We start from the raw sequence: 27,500 nt of genomic DNA, 5'->3' as shown, positions 1-27,500 counted from the left end.
CTATAGGTTAATAACAGACCTGATTCTATAGGTTAATACCAGACCTGATTCTATAGGTTAATAACAGACCTGATTCTATAGGTTAATATCAGACCTGATTCTATAGGTTAATACCAGACCTGATTCTATAGGTTAATATCAGACCTGATTCTATAGGTTAATATCAGACCTGATTCTATAGGTTAATATCAGACCTGATTCTATAGGTTAATAACACCTGATTCTATAGGTTAATACCAGACCTGATTCTATAGGTAATACCAGACCTGATTCTATAGTTTAATATCAGACCTGATTCTATAGGTTAATACCAGACCTGATTCTATAGGTTAATAACAGACCTGATTCTATAGGTTAATAACAGACCTGATTCTATAGGTTAATATCAGACCTGATTCTATAGGTTAATACCAGACCTGATTCTATAGGTTAATACCAGACCTGATTCTATAGGTTAATACCAAACCTGATTCTATAGGTTAATAACACCTGATTCTATAGGTTAATAACACCTGATTCTATAGGTTAATACCAGACCTGATTCTATAGGTTAATACCAGACCTGATTCTATAGGTTAATAACACCTGATTCTATAGGTTAATAACACCTGATTCTATAGGTTAATACCAGACCGGATTCTATAGGTTAATACCAGACCTGATTCTATAGGTTAATAACAGAGCAGGTTTTTTGGGTTAATAAAATAGACCCGTGACCAGACCTGATACTCACCACTACCCCAATGTCTCCCTTTTCGCCTGGCATCCCCTGTCTACCTGTTTCACCCTGCAGGAAGAGAGGAGGGGAAGAGGGAGGACAGAGGAAGGGAGAGAGGACAGAGGAAGGGAGGGAGGAGAGAGAGGACAGAGGAAGAGAGGAGGAGAGAGGAGGAGAGGGAGGAGAGAGGAAGAGAGAGAGGACAGAGGAAGAGAGGTGGAGAGAGGTGGAGAGAGGAGGAGAGGGAGGAGAGAGGAAGAGAGAGAGGACCGAGGAAGAGAGGTGGAGAGAGGAGGAGAGGGAGGAGAGAGGAAGAGAGAGAGGACAGAGGAAGAGAGGTGGAGAGAGGTGGAGAGAGGAGGAGAGGGAGGAGAGAGAGGACAGAGGAAGAGAGGAGGAGAGAGGAGTGGAGCATTAGAATTCAAGATCAATAATACATAATGAAACAATCAGAAACTAGCTATGATAACCAGGTTAGCACACTGAAACAAAACCTAGACATTATTAACCTGGGGAGCTAATCACAAGTCTTCCGGTTTTCGTGTGTGTGTGTGTGTGTGTGTGTGTGTGTGTGTGTGTGTGTGTGTGTGTGTGTGTGTGTGTCTGTGTGTATGTGTGTGTGTGTGTGTGTGTGTGTGTGTGTGTGTGTGTGTGTGTGTGTGTGTCCCACCTTGGAGCCGATGTCTCCTCCTGGTCCTTTGGGACCTCCTTTAGCCTGCAGACAAAACACATCATCATACCGCTGTATCACTCAGAGAGACTTCATAGAACACTACAACCTGTTATAAATGTGTGATCATGGGTCATACTGCTATGTCACTCAGAGAGCCTTCGTAGAACACTACAACCTGTTATAAACGTGTGATCATGGGTCATATTGCTATGTCACTCAGAGAGCCTACATAGAACACTACAACCTGTTATAAATGTGTCATCATGGATCATACTGCTATGTCACTCAGAGAGCCTTCATAGAACACTACAACCTGTTATAAAGGTGTCATAAGGGGGTCATAGAATTTAGGTGTTACTTACATTGCAGTCAAAAGAACAGCACTGAGAAAAAAATATGAAAAAAGCACAGTTATAAATGGCAACAAACAGGCAAATGGAAGTAATGATTACTGTAGAAATAACATATGTCACGTAGGTAAACAAGACATACCACATCCTTGGTCTCATTGGTCTGTAAGAGAAAATAAATCAGAGGTTAGAGAGACTCATTTATACTTTAGAATGATAGGAGAGGGAGGGGAGCAGAGAGGGAGAGAGGAGAGGAGAGGAGAGGAGAGGAGAGGAGAGGAGAGGAGAGGAGAGGAGAGGAGAGGAGAGGAGAGGAGAGGAGAGGAGAGGAGAGGAGAGGAGAGGAGAGGAGAGGAGAGGAGAGGAAAGGAGGGGAGTAGAGAGGGAGAGAGGAGGAGGGTATAGATGAATGGTGGAAAGACAAGAGACGCATTGGAATAAAGGAAAGGAGGAGAGATATGGAGAGGAGAGAAAAGGAGGAGAGATATGGAGAGGAGAGGAAAGGAGGAGAGATATGGAGAGGAGAGGAAAGGAGATATGGAGAGGAGAGAAAAGGAGGAGAGATATGGAGAGGAGAGGAAAGGAGGGGAGATATGGAGAGGAGAGGAAAGGAAAGGAAGGGAGATATGGAGAGGAGAGGAAATGAGGAGAGATATGGAGAGGAGAGGAAAGGAGGAGAGATATGGAGAGGAGAGGAAAGGAGATATGGAGAGGAGAGAAAAGGAGGAGAGATAAACAGAGGAGATGAAAGAAGGAGGAGAGATGTGGAGAGGAGAGGAAAGGAGGGGAGATATGGAGAGGAGAGGAAAGGAGGAGAGATATGGAGAGGAGAAGAAAGGAGGAGAGATATGGAGAGGAGAGGAAAGAAGGGGAGATATGGAGAGGAGAGGAAAGGAGGGGAGATATGGAGAGGAGAGGAAAGGAGGAGAGATATGGAGAGGAGAGGAAAGGAGGTGAGATAAGGAGAGGAGAGGAAATGAGGAGAGATATGGAGAGGAGAGGAAAAGAGGAGAGATATGGAGAGGAGAGGAAAGGAGGAGAGATATGGAGAGGAGAGGAAAGGAGGTGAGATAAGGAGAGGAGAGGAAATGAGGAGAGATATGGAGAGGAGAGGAAAAGAGGAGAGATATGGAGAGGAGAGGAAAGGAGGAGAGATATGGAGAGGAGAGGAGAGGTAATACGTACGATCATATCTATGATACTGCGTATGGTCTGTAGCTGGGTGGATCTGCTGTTGTCAGCTGCTGTGAAGTTCTGTCTGTAGTTCTGGTCTGTAGCGATCACTGACAGTCTGGTATCCTATAGAGATCAATACAGAGAAACAGAAATCAATACAGAGATACAGAAATCAGTACAGAGATACAGAAATCAGTACAGAGATACAGAGATCAATACAGAGATCAATACAGAGATCAATACAGAGATACAGAAATCAATACAGAGATCAATACAGACATTGATCAATTATCACTACATAAAGTTCAATTATTATTTTTGACGTCTCACTGTGGGGATTCACCAGAATCTCCTACGTAGCTCAAAGGACCAATCATACAAGTCTGTCGGAGACAGACAGGTTGAGTGGCGAATAAGGGAGCCCCTCCCTTCATACTGAAGAGCCAGTCGCCTGCCCTCTCTGATTCTCACCTCTCGGAAGAATTCTACTTAGCTCTCATTTACATCTTAGTCATTTAGCAGACGCTCTTATCTAGAGCTTACAGTAGTGAGTGCATACATTTCATACATTCTTTTCTCCGTACTGGTCCCCCGTGGGAATCAAACCCACAACCCTGGCGTTGCAAACACCATGCTCTACCAACTGAGCCACACGGGACTCTCCTCAGCACCACTTGGCTAGCTGAGGAGATTTGGCTCCCTTAGCTACAAGGCTAGCTGTCACACTGACTAGCTTTTCTACCTGGAAGGGTGGAATTACTATACTGAACAAAAAATATAAACACAACATGTAAAGTGTTGGTCCCATGTTTCATGAGCTGAAATAAATATCCCAGAAATTTTCCTAATGCACAAAAAGCTAATTTCTCTCAAATGATGGGTACACATTTGTTTACATCCCTGTTAGTGAGCATTTCTCCTTTGCCAAGATAATCCATCCGCCTGACAGGTGTGGCATATCAAGAAGCTGATTAAACAGCATGATCATTACACAGGTGCACCTTGTGCTGCGGACAATAAAAGGCCACTCTAAAATGTGCAGTTTTGTCACAAGATAATGCCAGATGTCTCAAGTTGAGGGAGCATGCAATTGTCATGCTGACTGCAGGAATGACCACCAGAGCTGTTGCCAGAGAATTGAATGTCCATGTCTCTACCATAAGCCGCCTCCAACGTCGTTTTACAGAATATGGTAGTACGCCCAACCGGCCTCAAAACCGCAGACCACGTGTAAACATGCCAGCCCAGGACCTCCACATCTGGCTTCTTCACCTGCAGGATCGTCTGAGACCAGCCACCTGGACAGCTGATAAAACATGTGGGTGGGCACAAACTCAGCAACCGTCTCAGGGAAGCTCACCAACCTGCTTGTCGTCCACACCAGGGTCTTGACCTGACTGCAGTTTGGCGTCGTAACGAACTTCAGTGGACAAACGCTCACCTTCGATGGACACAGGCCTTTATGGTAGACTGGCCAGACGGAAACCACTCCTCAGTAAAATGAACATGACAGCCTGCTTGTGTTTGCTAACAGGCACCTAAACACTTTCAGACCATGAGGAACTAGATTCTCTGGTCTGGTGAGACCAAGATTGAACTCTTTGGCCTGAATGCCAAGCGTCACATCTGGAGGAAACCAGGCACCGCTCATCACCTGGCCAATACCATCCCTAGGGTGAAGCATGGTGGTGGCAGCATCGGGCTGTGGGGATGTTTTTTAGAGGCAGGGACTGGGAGACTAGTCAGGATCGAGGGAAAGATGAATGGAGCAAAGTACACAGAGATCCTTCATGAAAACCTGCTCCAGAGTGCTCATGACCTCAGACTGGGGCAAAGGATCACAGGTGTGTCAAGCTTGTAGCGTCATACCCAAGAAGACTCGAGGCTGTAATCGCTGCCAAAGATGCTTCAACAAACTACTGAGTAAAGGGTCTGAATACATGTAAATATATACTCCCTGTATGATATTTTCTACTTCCTGTATATAGCCATGTTATTTTCTACTTCCTGTATATAGCCATGTTATTTTCTACTTCCTGTATATAGCCATGTTATTTTCTACTTCCTGTATATAACCATGTTATTTTCAACTCCCTGTATATAGCCATGTTATTTTCTACTTCCTGTATATAGCCATGTTATTTTCTACTCCCTGTATATAGCCATGTTATTTTCTACTTCCTGTGTATAGCCATGTTATTTTCTACTCCCTGTATATAGGCATGCTATTTTATACTTCCTGTATATAGCCATGTTATTTTATACTTCCTGTATATAGCCATGTTATTGTCCACTCCCTGTATATAGCCATGTTATTTTCTACTTCCTGTATATAGCCATGTTATTGTCTACTCCCTGTCTTCGATCACCTGCCCGAGGGTAGAGCGGCGGGTGAACGTCTCTTCCATCTGAGGCAGGGGACGAGGAGCGCCCAGGGGTTTGCGATGGACTTTCGGACCCTGGCCGCCGGCGCAGGATGGAGCGACAGGGCCCTGATCGTCCACTATCGCTGCAGTTTGCGCGAGGACGTCCGTCGGGAGTTGGCCTGCAGGGACACCACCCTTACCTTCGACCAACTGGTGGATCTGTCCATCCGTCTGGACAACCTGCTGGCTACCCGCGGACGTTCAGATCAGGGTCTGGTGGTTCTATCCCCCAGCACCCCCCTCTCCGATACCCATGGAGCTGGGAGGTGCTGCGCTCAGGGAGACCGGAGGAGGTTCCGTCACGTGCACCATCTGTGGCCGTAGAGGTCACACTGCCGGTCGCTGTCGGGTTGGTTCCTCTGGGGGTCGAGGCAGCAGGCAGGGCACTCTGGCTTGTACACCTGTTTTTGCATGTTACTTTTCCTGAGTTTTCGCTGCATTCCCAGCATAAGGCGCTCGTCGATTCAGGCACAGCTGGGAATTTCATAGACAGATCATTTGCCCATAGTTTAGGGATCCCCATCGTTCCAGTGGCTATGCCCTTCCCAGTTCACGCCTTAGATAGTCAACCATTAGGGTCAGGGTTGATTAGAGAGGCCACCGCTCCCCTCTCCAGAAAGAAGGCGACTCAATTACCACCCCATCGATGGGGGAATTGTGCGATAAATCTCCTGGTAGACACTGCACTTCCCAGGAGTCACGTGTATCCCCTGTCACAGGCGGAGACGGCGGCTATGGAGACATATGTCTCTGAATCCCTGCGTCAGGGGTACATTCGGTCCTCTACATCACCCGCTTCCTCGAGTTTCTTTTTTGTGAAGAAGATCTCCTGCCATGTCACTGATGCGTTGTGAAACAGTGTTGTTTGATGGAGGATTTGCCTGTATAGTTTTTTTGGCCTTTTCCCCCAGCATTGTCCCAGCCATATCCGCTGCAGCAGGAAGAATTAAGTCCTCCACAATAGTATGGGGCTTGCCTGTTCTGGTGAATCCCTCACAGTGAGTCGTCTCACTCATAATATCCGAGAACCGGGGTTACGCAAGTAACCTTAAGTTATCGATACATATTATAAATACATCCACACAGTTATCAATATCAACATAACTAAACCAACATCAAGTCAAAACCATATTAGTGACCAGTAAATAACCTTTCTGGAACAATGTAGTACTTGGCCATTGCCTCTATTGGTCCCTGATATGGTCTCTAGGGCTGGGTGATATGGTATCTAGGGCTGGGTGATATGGTCCCTAGGGCTGGGTGATATGGTCTCTAGGGCTGGGTTATATGGTCTCTAGGGCTGGGTTATATGGTCTCTAGGGCTGGGTGATATGGTCCCTAGGGCTGGGTGATATGGTACCTAGGGCTGGGTGATATGGTCTCTAGGGCTGGGTGATATGGTCCCTAGGGCTGGGTTATATGGTCTCTAGGGCTGGGTGATATGGTCCCTAGGGCTGGGTGATATGGTCCCTAGGGCTGGGTGATATGGTCCCTAGGGCTGGGTGATATGGTCCCTAGGGCTGGGTGATATGGTCCCTGGGGCTGGGTGATATGGTCCCTAGGGCTGGGTTATATGGTCTCTAGGGCTGGGTTATATGGTCCCTAGGGCTGGGTTATATGGTCCCTGGGGCTGGGTGATATGGTGCCTAGGGCTGGGTTATATGGTCCCTAGGGCTGGGTGATATGGTCCCTAGGGCTGGGTGATATGGTCCCTAGGGCTGGGTCATGTGGTCCCTAGGGCTGGGTTATATGGTCTCTAAGGCTGGGTTATATGGTCCCTAGGGCTGGGTGATATGGTCTCTAGGGCTGGGTGATATGGTCTCTAGGGCTGGGTTATATGGTCCCTAGGGCTGGGTTATATGGTCCCTGGGGCTGGGTGATATGGTCCCTAGGGCTGGGTTATATGGTCCCTAGGGCTGGGTGATATGGTCCCTAGGGCTGGGTGATATGGTCCCTAGGGCTGGGTCATGTGGTCCCTGGGGCTGGGTGATATGGTCCCTAGGGCTGGGTTATATGGTCTCTAGGGCTGGGTTATATGGTCCCTAGGGCTGGGTGATATGGTCCCTGGGGCTGGGTGATATGGTCTCTAGGGCTGGGTGATATGGTCTCTAGGGCTGGGTGATATGGTCTCTAGGGCTGGGTTATATGGTCTCTAGGGCTGGGTTATATGGTCTCTAGGGCTGGGTGATATGGTCCCTAGGGCTGGGTGATATGGCCCCTAGGGCTGGGTGATATGGCCCCTAGGGCTGGGTGATATGGCCCTAGGGCTGGGTTATTTGGTCTCTAGGGCTGGGTGATATGGTCCCTAGGGCTGGGTGATATGGTCTCTAGGGATATGAACAAAATATCTTATCACAATATTTTTCATATATTTGATGGTATTTTATGTTGTTGAATAATAAAAGTTGTAAATGTGCTTTATGAGTAGTGAGTGACCTCAGGCTGCTTTATGAGTAGTGAGTGACCTCAGGGTGCTTTATGAGTAGTGAGTGACCTCAGGCTGCTTTATTAGTAGTGAGTGACCTCAGGGTGCTTTATGAGTAGTGAGTGACCTCAGGGTGCTTTATGAGTAGTGAGTGACCTCAGGGTGCTTTATGAGTAGTGAGTGACCTCAGGGTGCTTTATGAGTAGTGAGTGACCTCAGGGTGCTTTATGAGTAGTGAGTGACCTCAGGGCGCTTTATGAGTAGTGAGTGACCTCAGGGTGCTTTATGAGTAGTGAGTGATCCCAGGGTGCTTTATGAGTAGTGAGTGACTTCAGGATGCTTTATGAGTAGTGAGTGACCTCAGGGTGCTTTATGAGTAGTGAGTGACCTCAGGGTGGCAACACGTACATTCTACGTGATTTTAATGGGTCTTACTCCATTCTGATTGGTTTATACTGTTTAATTCAACATCAACAGAAAGTTCCAGAAGTATCCATACTGCCATGTAGGGCTGCACGATATGGGCAATACTTCTAGGCTTTTATTTTTAACCAATTATTTAGGGTTAGGGTTAGGGTTAGGGTTAGGGTTAGGGTTAGATTAGACTTGCAATTTAGATCAAAACACTTGGGTGAACTGTTGTAATCGTGGAAATATAATGATTATTATAATTATGTAGTAAAAATATAATTATAATAACAGTGGGCACTTTGAACACAGTGTTGTTTGACATGACAACCAATGAAAAAGCCAGGGAGACGTTCATAGAATTCTGAATTAGATTACTAATATAATCTCTATGGAGTTGTTATTGTGACAGGGTAGGAACCAAAGTGTTGATCAGTGTTTCCCAGGGGAGTGCTAATACTAATAAGATCTCTATGGATGTGTTATTGTGACAGGGTAGGAACCAAAGTGTTGGTCAGTGTTTCCCAGGGGACCCTATAATCTTTGGCTCCACTAAATGTTGTATCTTACTTCATGTAGCTAAACTATTCCTCTCTGATTTAGAAGATACTGCTGCACAACCAACATGCTGATTTAGGCCTACACCAGCACTGGTATCAGACTGTATTAGATAGCTATGTTTGCTCTGACGCAGTACATTTATTAGCTTGCCAGCTAACGGGCGATTAGCATTAGCGGCTATTTATTTTAGCAATTTTCTAAGAAAAGACGAACTTAGATGTTTGCAGACAGTAACATCCACAAACTAATAGTGGTAATTATAGAACTCTTGTGGATTTATATAAAGAAGCAAAGTGAAAAGCAGCGTAGTTGTCATCAACATATTATTGTATTTGCTGCATTGACCGTGCAGACTGAAGACATTGACTGTGCAAACGGTCGGCAAATGATCTCGTGGTCAAGCAACAACAACTGCTCTCCTTGTATTACAGGGGGGCGGGGCTTGGTGAGAGAGGAAGAGAAATGACTCGAGTAGCGGAGTAAACTATACCAACAGAGTGAAACACTGTTACCATGGTTAGGTCTAGTGTGTGTGTGTGTGTGTGTGTGTGTGTGTGTGTGTGTGTGTGCTGAAATGTGTGTGTGTACTGTGTGTGTGTACCGTTATTTATGTGCTCACGTGTGTGTGAACGTGGGCATGTGTGTGTGTGTGTGTGTGTGTGTGTGTGTGTGTGTGTGTGTGTGTGTGTGTGTGTGTGTGTGTGTGTGTGTGTGTGTGGTGTGTGTGTGCTGAAATGTGAGTGTGTACTGTGTGTGTGTGTTTACTGTGTGTGTGAACACTGGAAGTCTTCCGACTAGCTTGGAAAGACAGTACCGTGCAGTATCGAAGAGCCCTTACTGCTGCTCGATCATCCTATTTTTCCAACTTAATTGAGGAAAATAAGAACAATCCGAAATTTCTTTTTGATACTGTCGCAAAGCTAACTAAAAAGCAGCCTTCGCAAATGGAGGATGGCTTTCACTTCAGCAGTAATAAATTTATGAACTTCTTTGAGGAAAAGATCATGATCATTAGAAAGCAAATTACAGACTCCTCTTTAAATCTGGGTATTCCTCCAAAGCTCCATTGTCCTGAGTCTGCACAACTCTGCCAGGACCTAGGATCAAGGGAGATACTAAAGTGTTTTAGTACTATATCTCTTGACGCAATGATGAAAATAATCATGGCCTCCAAACCCTCAAGCTGCATACTGGACCCTATTCCAACTAAACTACTGAAAGAGCTGCTTCCTGTGCTTGGCCCTCCTATGTTGAACATAATAAACGGCTCTCTATCCACCGGATGTGTACCAAGCTCACTAAAAGTGGCAGTAATAAAGCCTCTCTTGAAAAAGCCGAATCTTGATCCAGAAATTATAAAAAACTATCGGCCTATATCGAATCTTCCATTCCTCTCCAAAATTTTAGAAAAAGCTGTTGCACAGCAACTGACTGCCTTCCTGAAGACAAACAATGTATACGAAACGCTTCAGTCTGGTTTTAGACCCCATCATAGCACTGAGACTGCACTTGTGAAGGTGGTAAATGACCTTTTAATGACGTCAGACCGAGGCTCTGCATCTGTCCTCGTGCTCCTAGATCTTAGTGCCGCTTTTGATACCATCGATCACCACATTCTTTTGGAGAGATTGGAAACCCAAATTGGTCTACATGGACAAGTTCTGGCCTGGTTTAGATCTTATCTGTCGGAAAGATATCAGTTTGTCTCTGTGAATGGTTTGTCCTCTGACAAATCAATTGTAAATTTCGGTGTTCCTCAAGGTTCCGTTTTAGGACCACTATTGTTTTCACTATATATTTTACCTCTTGGGGATGTCATTCGAAAACATAATGTTAAATTTCACTGCTATGCAGACGACACACAGCTGTACATTTCAATGAAACATGGTGAAGCCCCAAAATTGCCCTCGCTAGAAGCCTGTGTTTCAGACATAAAGAAGTGGATGGCTGCAAACTTTCTACTTTTAAACTCGGACAAAACAGAGATGCTTGTTCTAGGTCCCAAGAAACAAAGAGATCTTCTGTTGAATCTGACAATTAATCTGGATGGTTGTACAGTCGTCTCAAATAAAACTGTGAAGGACCTCGGCGTTACTCTGGACCCTGATCTCTCTTTTGAAGAACATATCAAGACTGTTTCAAGGACAGCTTTTTTCCATCTACGTAACATTGCAAAAATCAGAAATTTTCTGTCCAAAAATGACGCAGAAAAATTAATCCATGCTTTTGTTACTTCTAGGCTGGACTACTGCAATGCTCTACTTTCCGGCTACCCGGATAAAGCACTAAATAAACTTCAGTTAGTGCTAAATACGGCTGCTAGAATCCTGACTAGAACCAAAAAATTTGATCATATTACTCCAGTGTTAGCCTCCCTACACTGGCTTCCTGTTAAGGCAAGGGCTGATTTCAAGGTTTTACTGCTAACCTACAAAGCATTACATGGGCTTGCTCCTACCTATCTTTCCGATTTGGTCCTGCCGTACATACCTACACGTACGCTACGGTCACAAGACGCAGGCCTCCTAATTGTCCCTAGAATTTCTAAGCAAACGGCTGGAGGTAGGGCTTTCTCCTATAGAGCTCCATTTTTATGGAATGGTCTGCCTACCAATGTGAGAGACGCAGACTCAGTCTCAACCTTTAAGTCTTTACTGAAGACTTATCTCTTCAGTAGGTCCTATGATTAAGTATAGTCTGGCCCAGGAGTGTGAAGGTGAACGGAAAGGCTGGAGCAACGAACCGCCCTTGCTGTCTCTGCCTTGCCGGTTCCCCTCTTTCCACTGGGATTCTCTGCCTCTAACCCTTTTACAGAGGCTGAGTCACTGGCCTACTGGTGTTCTTCCATGCCGTCCATGGGAGGGGTGCGTCACTTGAGTGGGTTGAGTCACTGACGTGGTCTTCCTGTCTGGGTTGGCGCCCCCCCCCCCCCCCCCCCTTGGGTTGTGCCATGGCGGAGATCGTTGTGGGCTATACTCGGCCTTGTCTTAGGACGGTAAGTTGGTGGTTGGAGACATCCCTCTAGTGGTGTGGGGGCTGTGCTTTGGCAAAGTGGGTGGGGTTATATCCTGCCTGTTTGGCCCTGTCCGGGGGTATCATCGGATGGGGCCACAGTGTCTTCTGATCCCTCCTGTCTCAGCCTCCAGTATTTATGCTGCAGTAGTTTATGTGTCGGGGGGCTAGGGTCAGTCTGTTACATCTGGAGTATTTCTCTTGTCTTATCCGGTGTCCTGTGTGTATTTAAATATGCTCTCTCTAATTCTCTCTTTCTCTCTTTCTGTCTTTCTCTCGGAGGACCTGAGCCCTAGGACCATGCCTCAGGACTACCTGGTATGATGACTCCTTGCTGTCCCCAGTCCACCTGGCCGTGCTGCTGCTCCAGTTTCAACTGTTCTGCCTGCGGCTATGGAACCCTGACCTGTTCACCGGACGTGCTTGTTGCACCCTCGACAACTACTATGATTATTATTATTTGACCATGCTGGTCATTTATGAACATTTTAACATTTTAACATTTTGACCATGTTCTGTTTTAATATCCACCCTGCACAGCCAGAAGAGGACTGGCCACCCCTCATAGCCTGGTTCCTCTCTAGGTTTCTTCCTAGGTTTTTGGCCTTTCTAGGGAGTTTTTCCTAGGGAGTTTTTCCTAGCCACCGTGCTTCTTTCACATGCTTTGCTTGCTGTTTGGGGTTTTAGGCTGGGTTTCTGTACAGCACTTTGAGAATATCAGCTGATGTACGAAGGGCTATATAAAAATAAATTTGATTTGATTTGAACAGTAATTTATGTGCTCACGTGTGTGTGAAGGTGGGCATGTGTGTATATGTGCATCTGTGTGTGTGTGTGTGTGTGTGTGTGTGTGTGTGTGTGTGTGTGTGTGTGTGTGTGTGTGTGTGTGTGTGTGTGTGTGTGTGTGTGTGTGTGTGTGCGTGCGTGCGTGCGTGTGTGTGTCGTACCTCCTGGTCAGGTGATATGGCGACAGAGAAGACTTTAACCCCGTGTTGCCTGGCCTCATTGGCAGCTTCCTGTAACCCACCACAGGGCTCCTTGTAACCTGTTAGAGGATGACCATCCGTCACCACGACGATGTACTTATTCTCCTGGTAGTGGGAGCCCCTGAACACACACACCGGATAGAAAGGGACGTGATGAGACACACTGCAACAAAATAACACTAGACAGGTACTATAGAGAAACCACTATACAGGTACTATAGAGAAGCCATTAGACAGGTACTATAGAGAAACCACTAGACAGGTACTATAGAGAAGCCACTAGACAGGTACTATAGAGAAACCACTAGACAGGTACTATAGAGAAACCATTAGACAGGTACTATAGAGAAACCACTAGACAGGTACTATAGAGAAACCATTAGACAGGTACTATAGAGAAACCACTAGACAGGTACTATAGAGAAGCCATTAGACAGGTACTATAGAGAAGCCATTAGACAGGTACTATAGAGAAACCACTAGACAGGTACTATAGAGAAACCACTAGACAGGTACTATAGAGAAACCACTAGACAGGTACTATAGAGAAACCACTAGACAGGTACTATAGAGAAACCATTAGACAGGTACTATAGAGAAACCATTAGACAGGTACTATAGAGAAACCACTAGACAGGTACTATAGAGAAACCACTAGAGAGGTACTATAGAGAAACCATTAGACAGGTACTATAGAGAAACCACTAGACAGGTACTATAGAGAAACCACTAGACAGGTACTATAGAGAAACCACTAGACAGGTACTATAGAGAAACCACTAGACAGGTACTATAGAGGAACAACTAGACAGGTACTATAGAGAAACCACTAGACAGGTACTATAGAGAAACCACTAGACAGGTACTATAGAGAAACCATTAGACAGGTACTATAGAGAAACCATTAGACAGGTACTATAGAGAAACCACTAGACAGGTACTATAGAGAAACCACTAGACAGGTACTATAGAGAAACCACTAGACAGGTACTATAGAGAAACCACTAGACAGGTACTATAGAGAAACCAGTAGACAGGTACTATAGAGAAACCATTAGACAGGTACTATAGAGAAACCACTATACAGGTATTACATGTGTGTGTGTTACCCTATAAGCAGCTCAGCGATGCCTCTCTTGACGACACAGTCAGTGTGTGTGTGTGTGTGTGTGTGTGTGTGTGTGTGTGTGTGTGTGTGTGTGTGTGTGTGTGTGTGTGTGTGTGTGTGTGTTACCCTATGAGCAGCTCAGCGATGCCTCTCTTGATGGCACAGTCAGTGTGTGCATGTGTGTGTGTGCGTGTGTGTGTGTGTGTGTGTGTGTGTGTGTGTGTGTGTGTTACCCTATGAGCAGCTCAGCGATGCCTCTCTTGTTGGCACAGTCAGTGTGTGTGTGTGTGTGTGTGTGTGTGTGTGTGTGTGTGTGTGTGTGTGTGTGTGTGTGTGTGTGTGTTACCCTATGAGCAGCTCAGCGATGCCTCTCTTGATGGCACAGTCAGTGTGTGTGTGTGTGTGTGTGTGTGTGTGTGTGTGTGTGTGTGTGTGTGTGTGTGTGTGTGTGTGTGTGTGTGTGTGTGTGTGTGTGTGTGTGTGTGTGTGTGTGTGTGTTTGTGTGTTTGTGTGTGTGTGTGTGTGTGTGTGTTACCCTATGAGCAGCTCAGCGATGCCTCTCTTGATGGCACAGTCAGTGTGTGTTCCCTTGCCGATGTAGCTGATGCCTTTGATGTCACTGATGAGCGCCTGTCGCTCGGTGGCGATGTCGCTCAGCTGGCGCACTAAGATGATCTCATCAGAGTAGTGCAGCGCTCCGGAGTTCCACGTCAGGGACCGGTCACATGGGTGGCGCCTAGCGACAACAACACACATAGAGAAAAGTTATATCATATCACTAACCACGTTACCATCAACAGTTTTAATGCGAGTAAAGTCATACCGTATTAAAAAAAAAATCATGACAGCTGGGATGGAAACAGGATGTTTTGGTAAAATGGTAGAAATGCCAACCGATGATGTCTTCTTTGACATGGTGGAATTCTTTGTGTCTGTAAAATTATTTATACGGGAAATGGCGGTGGAAACACCTTTATGCGCAAATATTGACATACTGAACACTGAACAAAATATAAAAATTGACAGCACCAGTCAAAAGTTTGTACACACCTACTCATTCCCGGGTTATTTTTTTTTTTTTACTATTTTCTACATTGAAGAATAATAGTGAAGACATCAAAACGATGACATAACAAATATGGAAACATGAAGTAACCAAAGAAGTGTTAAACAAATCAAAATAGATTTTAGATTTTAGATTCTTAAAAGTAGCCACCCTCTGCCTTGATGACAGCTTTGCACTGAGTAGTTTGGTTCATCAGGCTGACCTCCAGTCTTCATGGAGGAGATTACTGAGTAGTTTGGTTCATCAGGCTGACCTCCAGTCTTCATGGAGGAGATTACTGAGTAGTTTGGTTCGTCAGGCTGACCCCCAGTCTTCATGGAGGAGATTACTGAGTAGTTTGGTTCATCAGGCTGACCCCCAGTCTTCATGGAGGAGATTACTGAGTAGTTTGGTTCATCAGGCTGACCCCCAGTCTTCATGGAGGAGATTACTGAGTAGTTTGGTTCATCAGGCTGACCTCCAGTCTTCATGGAGGAGATTACTGAGTAGTTTGGTTCATCAGGCTGACCTCCAGTCTTCATGGAGGAGATTACTGAGTAGTTTGGTTCATCAGGCTGACCCCCAGTCTTCATGGAGGAGATTACTGAGTAGTTTGGTTCATCAGGCTGACCTCCAGTCTTCATGGAGGAGATTACTGAGTAGTTTGGTTCATCAGGCTGACCTCCAGTCTTCATGGAGGAGATTACTGAGTAGTTTGGTTCATCAGGCTGACCTCCAGTCTTCATGGAGGAGATTACTGAGTAGTTTGATTCATCAGGCTGACCCCCAGTCTTCAGGCTGACCCCCTGGTAGATGCACACTAATTTGCATAAACACATTTTTCTCTATCATAAACATGACTATAGAACCAATTATAGGTATAATCATGAAAACCATAATAACGCAATCTAGATGTCACAACGTCTACAGAAGGTGGCGCCTCTCCCCGTTCGGGCGGCGCTCGGCGGTCGTCGTCGCCGGCCTACTAGCTGCCACCGATCCCATTTTTATTTTCATTTGGTGACGTCTGTTTTATGTTAGCACCTGTTTTGAGTTAGTTCGTTAGTGGGGGTGTTTAGGTTTGGGATTGTGCGGGATTATTTGTGTCTACGTTTGTAAGGTTGGGGATTGGGTTTTCTTCTGCCGTTTATATATTTTGGCATACGGGTTTCCTGGGCTGCGTCCCGATTCAGTTTGTGGGCTCTTGCCTATTGCTGGATGTATTGTACCCTGCATTGTATTTTGGCATTTTTGGACTGGTGTCTATTAAACGTGTTTCCACGTACCTTGGTCTCCTGCGCCTGACTTCACCCCTCCTGCATGTTAGAGAATCGTGACACTAGAAAGTAATATTTCATGATCAACCGTGTTAAACGCTTTGGGTACATCTAAAAAAAACATGCCAAGAGCATATTCAATGTTGTTCAGCGCTGTAAAGAATTTATCCACAAGTTGCAAAAGAGCCAAATCTGTGGAGTACTTTAAAAAAAAATTAAAACCATATTGGTGCTCATATAGAATACAGTGTTAATTAAGATGTTTCGACATCCTCTAATACACCGATTTTTCTAAGGATTCTAGAAAAACATGATATTACATATACTGGGCAATCATTTGTAAAAGATATTGGGATCCCAGATTAATAGAGGGGGAAATACCAGTTTGAATAAATTTGGATCAGTATTCCTGGAAGACACTAACTTCACCAAAGAGACACCAATCTCATCGTGACCTGCTGCTGATACCTTTAAGTTACCAATTACCTCCATCACCTCCATCACATCAGGAGGATCTCTAAGTTACCAATTACCACCATCACCTCCATCACATCAGGAGGATCTCTAAGTTACCAATTACCTCCATCACCTCCATCCCATCAGGAGGATCTCTAAATGACCAATTACCTCCATCACCTCCATCACATCAGGAGGATCTCTAAATGACCAATTACCTCCATCACCTCCATCACATCAGGAGAATCTCTAAATGACCAATTACCTCCATCACCTCCATCACCTCCATCACATCAGGAGGATCTCTAAATGACCAATTACCTCCATCACCTCCATCACATCAGGAGGATCTCTAAATTACCAATTACCTCCATCACCTCTATCACATCAGGAGAATCTCTAAATGACCAATTTCCTCCATCACCTCCATCACCTCCATCACATCAGGAGGATCTCTAAATGACCAATTACCTCCATCACCTCCATCACATCAGGAGGATCTCTACATTACCAATTACCTCCATCACCTCCATCACATCAGGAGGATCTCTAAATGACCAATTACCTCCATCACCTCCATCACATCAGGAGGATCTCTAAATGACCAATTACCTCCATCACCTCCATCACATCAGGAGGATCTCTAAGTTATCAGTTACCTCCATCACCTCCATCACATCAGGAGGATCTCTAAGTTACCAATTACCTCCATCCCATCAGGAGGATCTCTAAGTTACCAATTACCTCCATCACCTCCATCACATCAGGAGGATCTCTAAGTTACCAATTACCTCCATCACCTCCATCACATCAGGAGGATCTCTAAATGACCAATTACCTCCATCACCTCCATCACATCAGGAGAATCTCTAAATGACCAATTACCTCCATCACCTCCATCACCTCCATCACATCAGGAGGATCTCTAAATGACCAATTACCTCCATCACATCAGGAGGATCTCTAAATGACCAATTACCTCCATCACCATCACATCAGGAGGATCTCTAAGGTACCAATTACCTCCATCACCATCACATCAGGAGGATCTCTAAATGACCAATTACCTCCATCACCTCCATCACATCAGGAGAATCTCTAAATGACCAATTCCCTCCATCACATCAGGAGGATCTCTAAATGACCAATTACCTCCATCACATCAGGAGGATCTCTAAATGACCAATTACCTCCATCACCTCCATCACATCAGGAGGATCTCTAAGGTACCAATTACCTCCATCACCTCCATCACATCAGGAGGATCTCTAAGGTACCAATTACCTCCATCACCTCCATCACATCAGGAGGATCTCTAAGTTACCAATTACCTCCATCACCTCCATCACATCAGGAGGATCTCTAAGTTACCAATTACCTCCATCACATCTGGAGGATCTCTAAATGACCAATTACCTCCATCACATCAGGAGGATCTCTAAGTTACCAATTACCTCCATCACCTCCATCACATCAGGAGGATCTCTAATTGACCAATTACCTCCATCACCTCCATCCCATCAGGAGGATCTCTAAGTTACCAATTACCTCCATCACATCAGGAGGATCTCTAAGTTACCAATTACCTCCATCACCTCCATCACATCAGGAGGATCTCTAAATGACCAATTACCTCCATCACCTCCATCACATCAGGAGGATCTCTAAGTTACCAATTACCTCCATCACCTCCATCACATCAGGAGGATCTCTAAGTTACCAATTACCTCCATCACCTCCATCACATCAGGAGGATCTCTAAGTTACCAATTACCTCCATCACCTCCATCACATCAGGAGGATGAAATTGAAGCAGAGAAGGGAAATGTCCCTTAAATGTAATCCAAGGGATTTCCTTCAGTTTTCTCTATTTTCTTTGACAGAGAAGAATCCACATTCACAAAAAAAAAAGTTATTAAGTTCACATTAAGATCACGAAAGGTCTTATTTCCAACAATTTACTTGTTTTTATTTAACCTTTAACTAGGCAAGTCAGTTAATCACAAATTCTTATTTACAATGACGGCCTACCCCGGACAAACCCTCCCCTAACCCGGACGACGCTGGGCCAATTGTGCGCTGCCCCATGATACTCCCGATCACGGCCAGTTGTGAAATAGCCCGGGATCGATCCGGGTCTGTAGTGACACCTCTAGCACTGCGATGCAGTGCCTTAGAACGCTGCGCCACTCAGTCCCTAAAATTGAGATTCAGATGAGATACATTGAGATGAGATAGTTGTAGATGAGATACATAGAGATGAGATACATAGAGATGGGATACATTGAGATGAGATAGTTGTAGATGAGATACATTGAGATGAGATAGTTGTAGATGAGATACATTGAGATGAGATAGTTGTAGATGAGATACATAGAGATGAGATACATTGAGATGAGATAGTTGTAGATGAGATACATTGAGATGAGATAGTTGTAGATGAGATACATTGAGATGAGATAGTTGTAGATGAGATACATTGAGATGAGATACATTGAGATGAGATACAGTGAGATGAGATACATAGAGATGAGATACAGTGAGTTGAGATAGTTGTAGATGAGATACATTGAGATGCGATACATTGAGTTGAGATAATTGTAGATGAGATACATTGAGATGAGATACATTGAGTTGAGATAGTTGTAGATGAGATACATTGAGTTGAGATAGTTGTAGATGAGATACATTGAGATGAGATACATTGAGATGAGATACATAGAGATGAGATACATTGTGATGAGATACATTGAGATGAGATACATTGAGATGAGATACATTGTGATGAGATACATAGAGATGAGATACAATGAGATGAGATAGTTGTAGATGAGATACATAGAGATGAGATACAATGAGATGAGATAGTTGTAGATGAGATACATTGAGATGAGATACATTGAGATGAGATACATAGAGATGGGATACAATGAGATGAGATAGTTGTAGATGAGATACATTGAGATGAGATACATTGAGATGAGATAGTTGTAGATGAGATACATAGAGATGAGATAGTTGTAGATGAGATACATTGAGATGAGATACATAGAGATGAGATAGTTGTAGATGAGATACATTGAGATGAGATACAGTGAGATGAGATACATTGAGAGGAGATACAGTGAGATGAGATACAGTGAGATGAGATACAGTGAGATGAGATACAGTGAGATGGGATAGTTGTAGATGAGATACAGTGAGATGAGATTCATTGAGAGGAGATACATTGAGATGAGATACAGTGAGATGAGATAGTTGTAGATGCCTTTTTCTTATTCAAAAGTTGATTGATGATTTTCCAAGATGGCTTTAAATTATTTAAGGATTCTTGGAGTGTGTTAGTAAAATATATTTTGGGGGATATCTGAAGTAAGTGAGTAAATTTGTTCTTATACTTGTTGTAATTGGCAGAATTCAGGGGAGAGAGATATGTGAGAAACTTTTTATACAACTTTTAACTGAGTATGTTTTGAGACCGGTTGTGAACCAAGGTTTCCAGAACCTTCTGCTGATCTCTTACGTGGTTTAACTAAGGGAAAATAATGGTGAAATACAGAGTTGAAAGATGTGAGGAAAAGTCTGGTATGCAGGCTCTACATCAGCCTGATTATAAAAAATTTCCCATTAAATATCCCCAAACAACATCTTAAAGCGCTCACAATTACTTTAGTTAAATATTCTACATTTAATGCTACTAATCATTCCCATCTGTTGATTTCCAGCTGCCAGGGAGAAGTGGAACATTGGAAAGTGGTCAGAAATGTCTACCTGTATTAGCCACATTATTCAAAGAATTAGTTAAAAAATATGATCAATAAGGCTGTTAGATGAACTGGTCAGTCTGGTCTGATAGATAAATACAGATAGATGGAGTATTCAGTCTGGTCTGATAGATAAATACAGATAGATGGAGTATAAATAAAGTATTCAGTCTGTGGTCTTATAGATAATACAGATAGATGGAGTATTCAGTCTGGTCTGATAGATGAGGGGGTACAGATAGATGGAGTATAAAGTATTCAGTCTGATAGATGAGGGGATACAGATAGATGGAGTATAAAGTATTCAGTCTGATAGATGGAGTATAAAGTATTCAGTCTGATAGATGAGGGGATACAGATAGATGGAGTACAAAGTATTCAGTCTGATAGATGGAGTATAAAGTATTCAGTCAGATAGCTGGAGTATAAAGTATTCAGTCTGATAGATGGAGTATAAAGTATTCAGTCTGATAGATGGAGTATAAAGTATTCAGTCTGATAGATGAGGGGATACAGATAGATGGAGTATAAAGTATTCAGTCTGATAGATGGAGTATAAAGTATTCAACAAGTCAAATGTCAATGAGTGGTTCGAGAGAAACACGTTTTTTTTTGTGCATATGGAAAATGTATGAGATCTTTTATTTCATCTCATGAAACATGGAGTCATGAGATGATATGGTGTGTGTGTGAGTGGTCCTCCCACTACGACTCTGGAAACAGTTTATTTAGGTGATAAAATAAGGGATGATGAACGTCCCAGGGTGAGGAAAAGGCACGGTAGATCTTCCAAAAAATATCTAGGGTCTTATTCTGGTGACATGATGACATGACATAGAGCTTTACCACAGCAACAACACTAGCTGAACAACTCTCTCTTAGTGAGGAGGAGCCCAGCCTGGGCTCTAAGCAGCACGGCCATGAGACAACCATAAAGTACTGTTCTGTAATGGACAGCCAGGGTGTGTGTTACATCCTGTGTGTGTGTGTGTGTGTGTGTGTGTGTGTGTGTGTGTGTGTGTGTGTGTGTGTGTGTGTGTGTGTGTGTGTGTGTGTGTGTGCGTGTGTGTGTATGTGTGTGTGTGTGTGTGTATGGGTGTGTGTGTGTGTCTTACATCTCTTTGAGCTCCATGATGAAGCGTTCAGTAAAGCTCTTGATCTGGTCGATGTAGAAGTTAGGAGGTTTGGCCCTGAGAGCAACACTCTCAGACGTGTCCAGCACAAAGAACAGGTCCACAGGACACTCTGCAACCACACACACACACACACACACACACACACACACACACACACACACACACACACACACACACACACACACACACACACACACAGGGGAAACATGAACATATGACATATCGGTATACACATAGAACAGAAACAGTATACATGTGTACAGTGCATTTGAAAAGTATTCAGACCCCTTCCCCTTTTTCCACATTTTGTTTCAGACTTATTCTAAAATGTATTCAATACATTATTTTGCTCATCAATCTACACACAATACCCCATAATGACAAAGAGAAAACAGATTTTTTGAAATTTTTGCTAAAAAAAAGAAAATACAGAAATACCTTATTTACATAAGTACTCAGACTCTGTACTTTGAATCTTAAAATTGAGCTCAGGTGCATCCATTGATCATCCTTGAGATGTTTCTACAACGTGATTGGAGTCCACCTGTGGTAAATTCAATTGATTGGACATGATTTGGAAATGCACACACCTGTCTATATAAGGTCCCACAGTTGACAGTGCATGTCAGAGCAAAAACCAAGACATGAGGTCGGAGGAATTGTCCGTAGAGCTCTGAGACAGGATTGTGTCGAGGCACAGGGCTGGGGAAGGGTACCAAAACATTTCTGCGGCATTGAAGGTCCCCAAGAACACAGCGGCCTTGATCATTCTTAAATGGAAGAAGTTTGGAACCACCAAGACTCTTCCTAGAGCTGGCTGCCCGGCCAAACTGAGCAATCGGGGGAGAAGGGCCTTGGTCTGGGAGGTGACCAAGAACCCAATGGTCACTCTGACAGAGCTCCAGAGTTCCTCTGTGGAGATGGGAGAACCTTCCAGAAGGTCAACCATCTCTGCAGAACTCCATCAATCAGGCCTTTATAGTAGAGTGGCCAGACAGAAGCAACTCCTCAGTAAAAGGCACATGACAGCCCGCTTGGAGTTAACCCTAACCCTAACCCTAAAGGACTCTCTGACCATGAGAAACAAGATTATCTGGTCTGGTGAAACCAAGATTGAACTCTTTGGTCTGAACGCCAAGCGTCACATCTGGAGGAAACCTGGCACCATCCCTACGGGGAAGCATAGTGGTGGTAACATCATGCTGTGGGGATGTTTTTCAGCGGCAGGGACTGGGAGACTTGTCAGGATCGATGGAAAGATGAATGGAGCAAAGTACAGAGAGATCCTTGATGAAATCTTGCTCCTGACCTCAGATTAGGGCGAAGGTTCACCTTCCAACAGGACAACAACCCTAAGCACACAGTCAAGACAATGCAGGAGTGGCTTCGGGACAAGTCTCTGAATGTCCTTGAGTGGCCCAGCCAGAGCCCGGACTTGAACCCGATCGAACATCTCTGGAGAGACCAGATACAGGTGTGCCAAGCTTGTAGTGTCATACGCAAGAACACTCGAGGCTGTAATAGCTGCCAAAGGTGCTTCAACAAAGTACTGAGTAAAGAGTCTGAATATGGGGTATTGTGTGTAGATTGAATACTTTCTGAATACACTGTCCATCATCACATCATCATCATCACATCGTCACATTGTCACATCGTCATCGTCACATCGTCACATCGTCATCGTCACATCGTCACATCGTCACATCGTCACATCGTCATCGTCACATTGTCACATCGTCATCGTCACATCGTCATCATCATATCATCATCATCGTCTCATCGTCACATCGTTACATCGTCACATCGTCACATCATCACCGTCACATCGTCACATCGTCACATCGTCATCGTCACATCATCACATCGTCACATCGTCACATCGTCATCGTCACATCGTCATCGTCACATCGCCATCGTCACATCGTCACATTGTCACATCGTCATCGTCACATCATTATCGTCAGAATCGTCACATCGTCACATCGTCATCATCACATCGTCACATCGTCATCGTCACATCGTCATATCGTCACATCGTCATCGTCACATCGTCATCGTCGCGTCGTCACGTCATCACATCGTCATCGTCACATCATCATCGTCACATCGTCACCATCACATCGTCACATCATTAATGTCACATCGTCACATCGTCATCGTCACATCGTCACAATCGTCATACATCACAGTCACATCGTCACATCATTACATCGTCACATCGTCATCGTCACATCATCATCATCACATCGTCATTGTCACATCATCACATCGTCACATCGTCATCGTCACATCGTCATCGTAACATCGTCACATCGTCACATCGCCATCGTCACATCGTCATCGTCACATCGTCATCGTCACATCATTATCGTCACATCGTCACATCGTCATCATCACATCGTCACATCGTCATCGTCACATCGTCATCGTCACGTCGTCACGTCGTCACATCGTCACATCATCATCGCCACATCGTCACATCGTCATCGTCACATCGTCACATCGTCATCATCATCGTCACATCGTCACATCGTTAATGTCACATCGTCATCGTCACATCGTCACAATCGTCATACATCACAGTCACATCTTTATCTTCACATCGTCACAATCGTCATATATCACAGTCACATCTTCATCGTCACATAGTCATTGTCACATCTTTACATCGTCACATCGTCACTCATTCAATGGAAGTAGTCCTTGCAAAATCCCCACTTCTGCCACCAAATGTGACTAAACTGGCTTAAAAATGTATTACATTTACAAAAAAAAGCTAAAATAAGGGCTCAAAGTAGAAAACTATTGTATAATGATGTGTTAGACCAATTAAATCAATCACAGTGTGATGTCATAGGCAATGTTCCTTCTAAGATGCGCACGGGCGCCGCGGACTGCCGTGCAGAACAAATATCAGCTGGTGCAGAGAAGCACGAGATTGAGCTTCACTCATCTTTCTAGTTTCCCACTTTTAGTGAACACTATCAATGTTTCGTTTTACTGTGGGAATTGTGATCTAATCATCGCAATATTATCCACTTTCAATGTAACATTCCGAAACAAAACGAACTATGCAACACTTAGTATGCAAAATTAACTGTGCAAGAGATTTTATTGTAGGCAGAGCGCATTGGAATAGGATTCTACTGCATTGACAGGCATGACTCCAGCCTGTACTCTACACAGACTGGTGCGCCATAACCAATCAGAGCTGCAATAGACCTATATGCAAATAGCCATTGCCATATATGGATCTGTTCCATTCACTTAGAACTGGACTGTGTTAACAGCATGAGCGATCGTGAGTAGATGTGCTTGTTTGAGACCAAAGCGAGAGCTGCATGTAGCCACCTGTGCACATTTGTTCATATTCTTTGCTAGTTAGTGAGTTATAGCTAATAGCTAATTTATAGCTAATTTATACTCAACAATTGTGGAGTGGTTGCTTCCTACAAGAACACTAAATATGTACATTTAATCTGTCAGGTAAAGAGCTTTTTTATGTCTTAAAGGGGCAGTGTTGTATTTTGAGACGGTCAGGTAAAGAGCTTTTTTATGTCTTAAAGGGGAAGTGTTGTATTTTGAGATGGTCTTGAATAAGATAAGTAGCCAATAGGCAGAGGGTAGCATCATTTTCGGATCCTCTGTAATAATGGTATGGGAATAATAATGACGTTTATTTTGTAAACTGTTTTTTTGTTGTTGCATCAAACAGCACAACAACATTTTCAGTCAGGTCTTCGTCTGAAGGACAAGTGAATGAACAGGTTAACGTCAAGCCCTGCATGATTTTTCCAAAAGTCTCATGGAATGTAGGCCTATATTGAACACCACACATTGGCTGCTACTGTAATCTGAATGACAGAACAGCTATTTCCATGTTAAAATGTTATGGGATGTGTGTTCTCCATTGTTTTTGATGTTAGGCCACTCTGGTAGACCTACATTATGATCAAATAGCCACAGTTGCCTACTTGGTGACTGTTAAAACTGTAACTTAAAGCGGGTACAGCCTCAGTGATCACAGTAAACCACTGTTATAACTGTAATTTAGTGGGTACAGCCTCAGTGATCACATTAAACCACTGTTATAACTGTAATTTAGAGGGTACAGCCTCAGTGATCACAGTAAACTGTTATAACTGTAATTTAGTGGGTACAGCCTCAGTGATCACATTAAACCACTGTTATAACTGTAATTTAGCGGGTACAGCCTCAGTGATCACAGTAAACTGTTATAACTGTAATTTAGCGGGTACAGCCTCAGTGATCACAGTAAACTGTTATAACTGTAATTTAGCGGGTACAGCCTCAGTGATCACAGTAAACTGTTAGAACTGTAATTTAGCGGGTACAGACTCAGCGATCACAGTAAACTGTTATAACTGTAATTTAGCAGGTACAGCCTCAGTGATCACAGTAAACTGTTATAACTGTAATTTAACGGGTACAGCCTCAGTGATCACAGTAAACTGTTATAACTGTAATTTAGCGGGTACAGCCTCAGTGATCACAGTAAACTGTTATAACTGTAATTTAGCGGGTACAGCCTAAGTGATCACAGTAAACTGTTATAACTGTAATTTAGCGGGTACAGCCTCAGTGTTCACAGTAAACTGTTATAACTGTAATTTAACGGGTACAGCCTCAGTGATCACAGTAAACTGTTATAACTGTAATTTAGCGGGTACAGCCTCAGTGTTCACAGTAAACTGTTATAACTGTAATTTAACGGGTACAGCCTCAGTGATCACAGTAAACTGTTATAACTGTAATTTATCGGGTACAGCCTCAGTGATCACAGTAAACTGTTATAACTGTAATTTAGCGGGTACAGCCTCAGCGATCACAGTAAACTGTTATAACTGTAACTTAGCGGGTACAGCCTCAGCGATCACAGTAAACTGTTATAACTGTAATTTAGCGGGTACAGCCTCAGCGATCACAGTAAACTGTTATAACTGTAATTTAGCGGGTACAGCCTCAGTGATCACAGTAAACTGTTATAACTCTAATTTAGCGGGTACAGCCTCAGCGATCACAGTAAACTGTTATAACTGTAACTTAGCGGGTACAGCCTCAGCGATCACAGTAAACTGTTATAACTGTAATTTAGCGGGTACAGCCTCAGTGATCACAGTAAACTGTTTTAACTGTAATTTAGTGGGTACAGCCTCAGCGATCACAGTAAACTGTTATAACTGTAATTTAGCGGGTACAGCCTCAGTGATCACAGTAAACTGTTATAACTGTAATTTAACGGGTACAGCCTCAGTGATCACAGTAAACTGTTATAACTGTAATTTAGCGGGTACAGCCTCAGCGATCACAGTAAACTGTTATAACTGTAATTTAGTGGGTACAGCCTCAGCGATCACAGTAAACTGTTATAACTGTAATTTAGCGGGTACAGCCTCAGCGATCACAGTAAACCACTGGTATAACTGTATTTTAGCGGGTACAGCCTCAGTGATCACAGTAAACTGTTAGAACTGTAATTTAGCGGGTACAGCCTCAGTGATCACAGTAAACTGTTATAACTGTAATTTAGCGGGTACAGCCTCAGTGATCACAGTAAACTGTTATAACTGTAATTTATCGGGTACAGCCTCAGTGATCACAGTAAACTGTTATAACTGTAATTTAGCGGGTACAGCCTCAGTGAACATTGATCATAGGCAAGTCCTACATGTTACATTTTCATTGACTTTCCTATGGTTTCCATTTCAATTCAAAAAGCCACATTGATTGATTGGTTGAACGATTGAATGATTGATTGATTAGCAATTAAGTTGCCCCTAACACTGATCTAAAGTCAGTTTCAATCCCCAGACCCCCTAGTGGCAGGTTAGGATATGGGGAGGGTTATCTGATCCTAGATCTGTGCATAGGGCAACTCCCACTCTGAGCATCTGCAGCTGTGATAGCTAGGTAGACTGTAGCCATCCAACAGCAGGACTAAGGACCAAACCAGCTAGT

The 27,500-nt window shown here is 43.8% G+C and overlaps 1 protein-coding gene across 1 annotated transcript in view; it reads right to left on the bottom strand.

The window, feature by feature from the left end:
* The window catches only part of LOC106596003 (collagen alpha-1(VI) chain), a 76,444-nt gene that overhangs the window by 48,360 nt on the left and 584 nt on the right, over positions 1-27,500 (bottom strand). Inside the window, 8 exon segments of the mRNA XM_082961059.1 lie at positions 734-787; positions 1,389-1,433; positions 1,754-1,774; positions 1,884-1,904; positions 2,927-3,040; positions 12,697-12,856; positions 14,379-14,579; positions 21,501-21,630. Coding sequence (XP_082817185.1) covers positions 734-787; positions 1,389-1,433; positions 1,754-1,774; positions 1,884-1,904; positions 2,927-3,040; positions 12,697-12,856; positions 14,379-14,579; positions 21,501-21,630 — 746 coding nt within the window.

This window comes from Salmo salar, chromosome 14 (genome assembly GCF_965601325.2).
Source record: "Salmo salar chromosome 14, fSalSal1, whole genome shotgun sequence".
Classification (NCBI taxonomy): Eukaryota; Metazoa; Chordata; class Actinopteri; order Salmoniformes; family Salmonidae; genus Salmo; species Salmo salar.
Note: the sequence above shows the minus strand (reverse complement) of the source record. Positions and strands in the feature narration are given on the sequence as shown.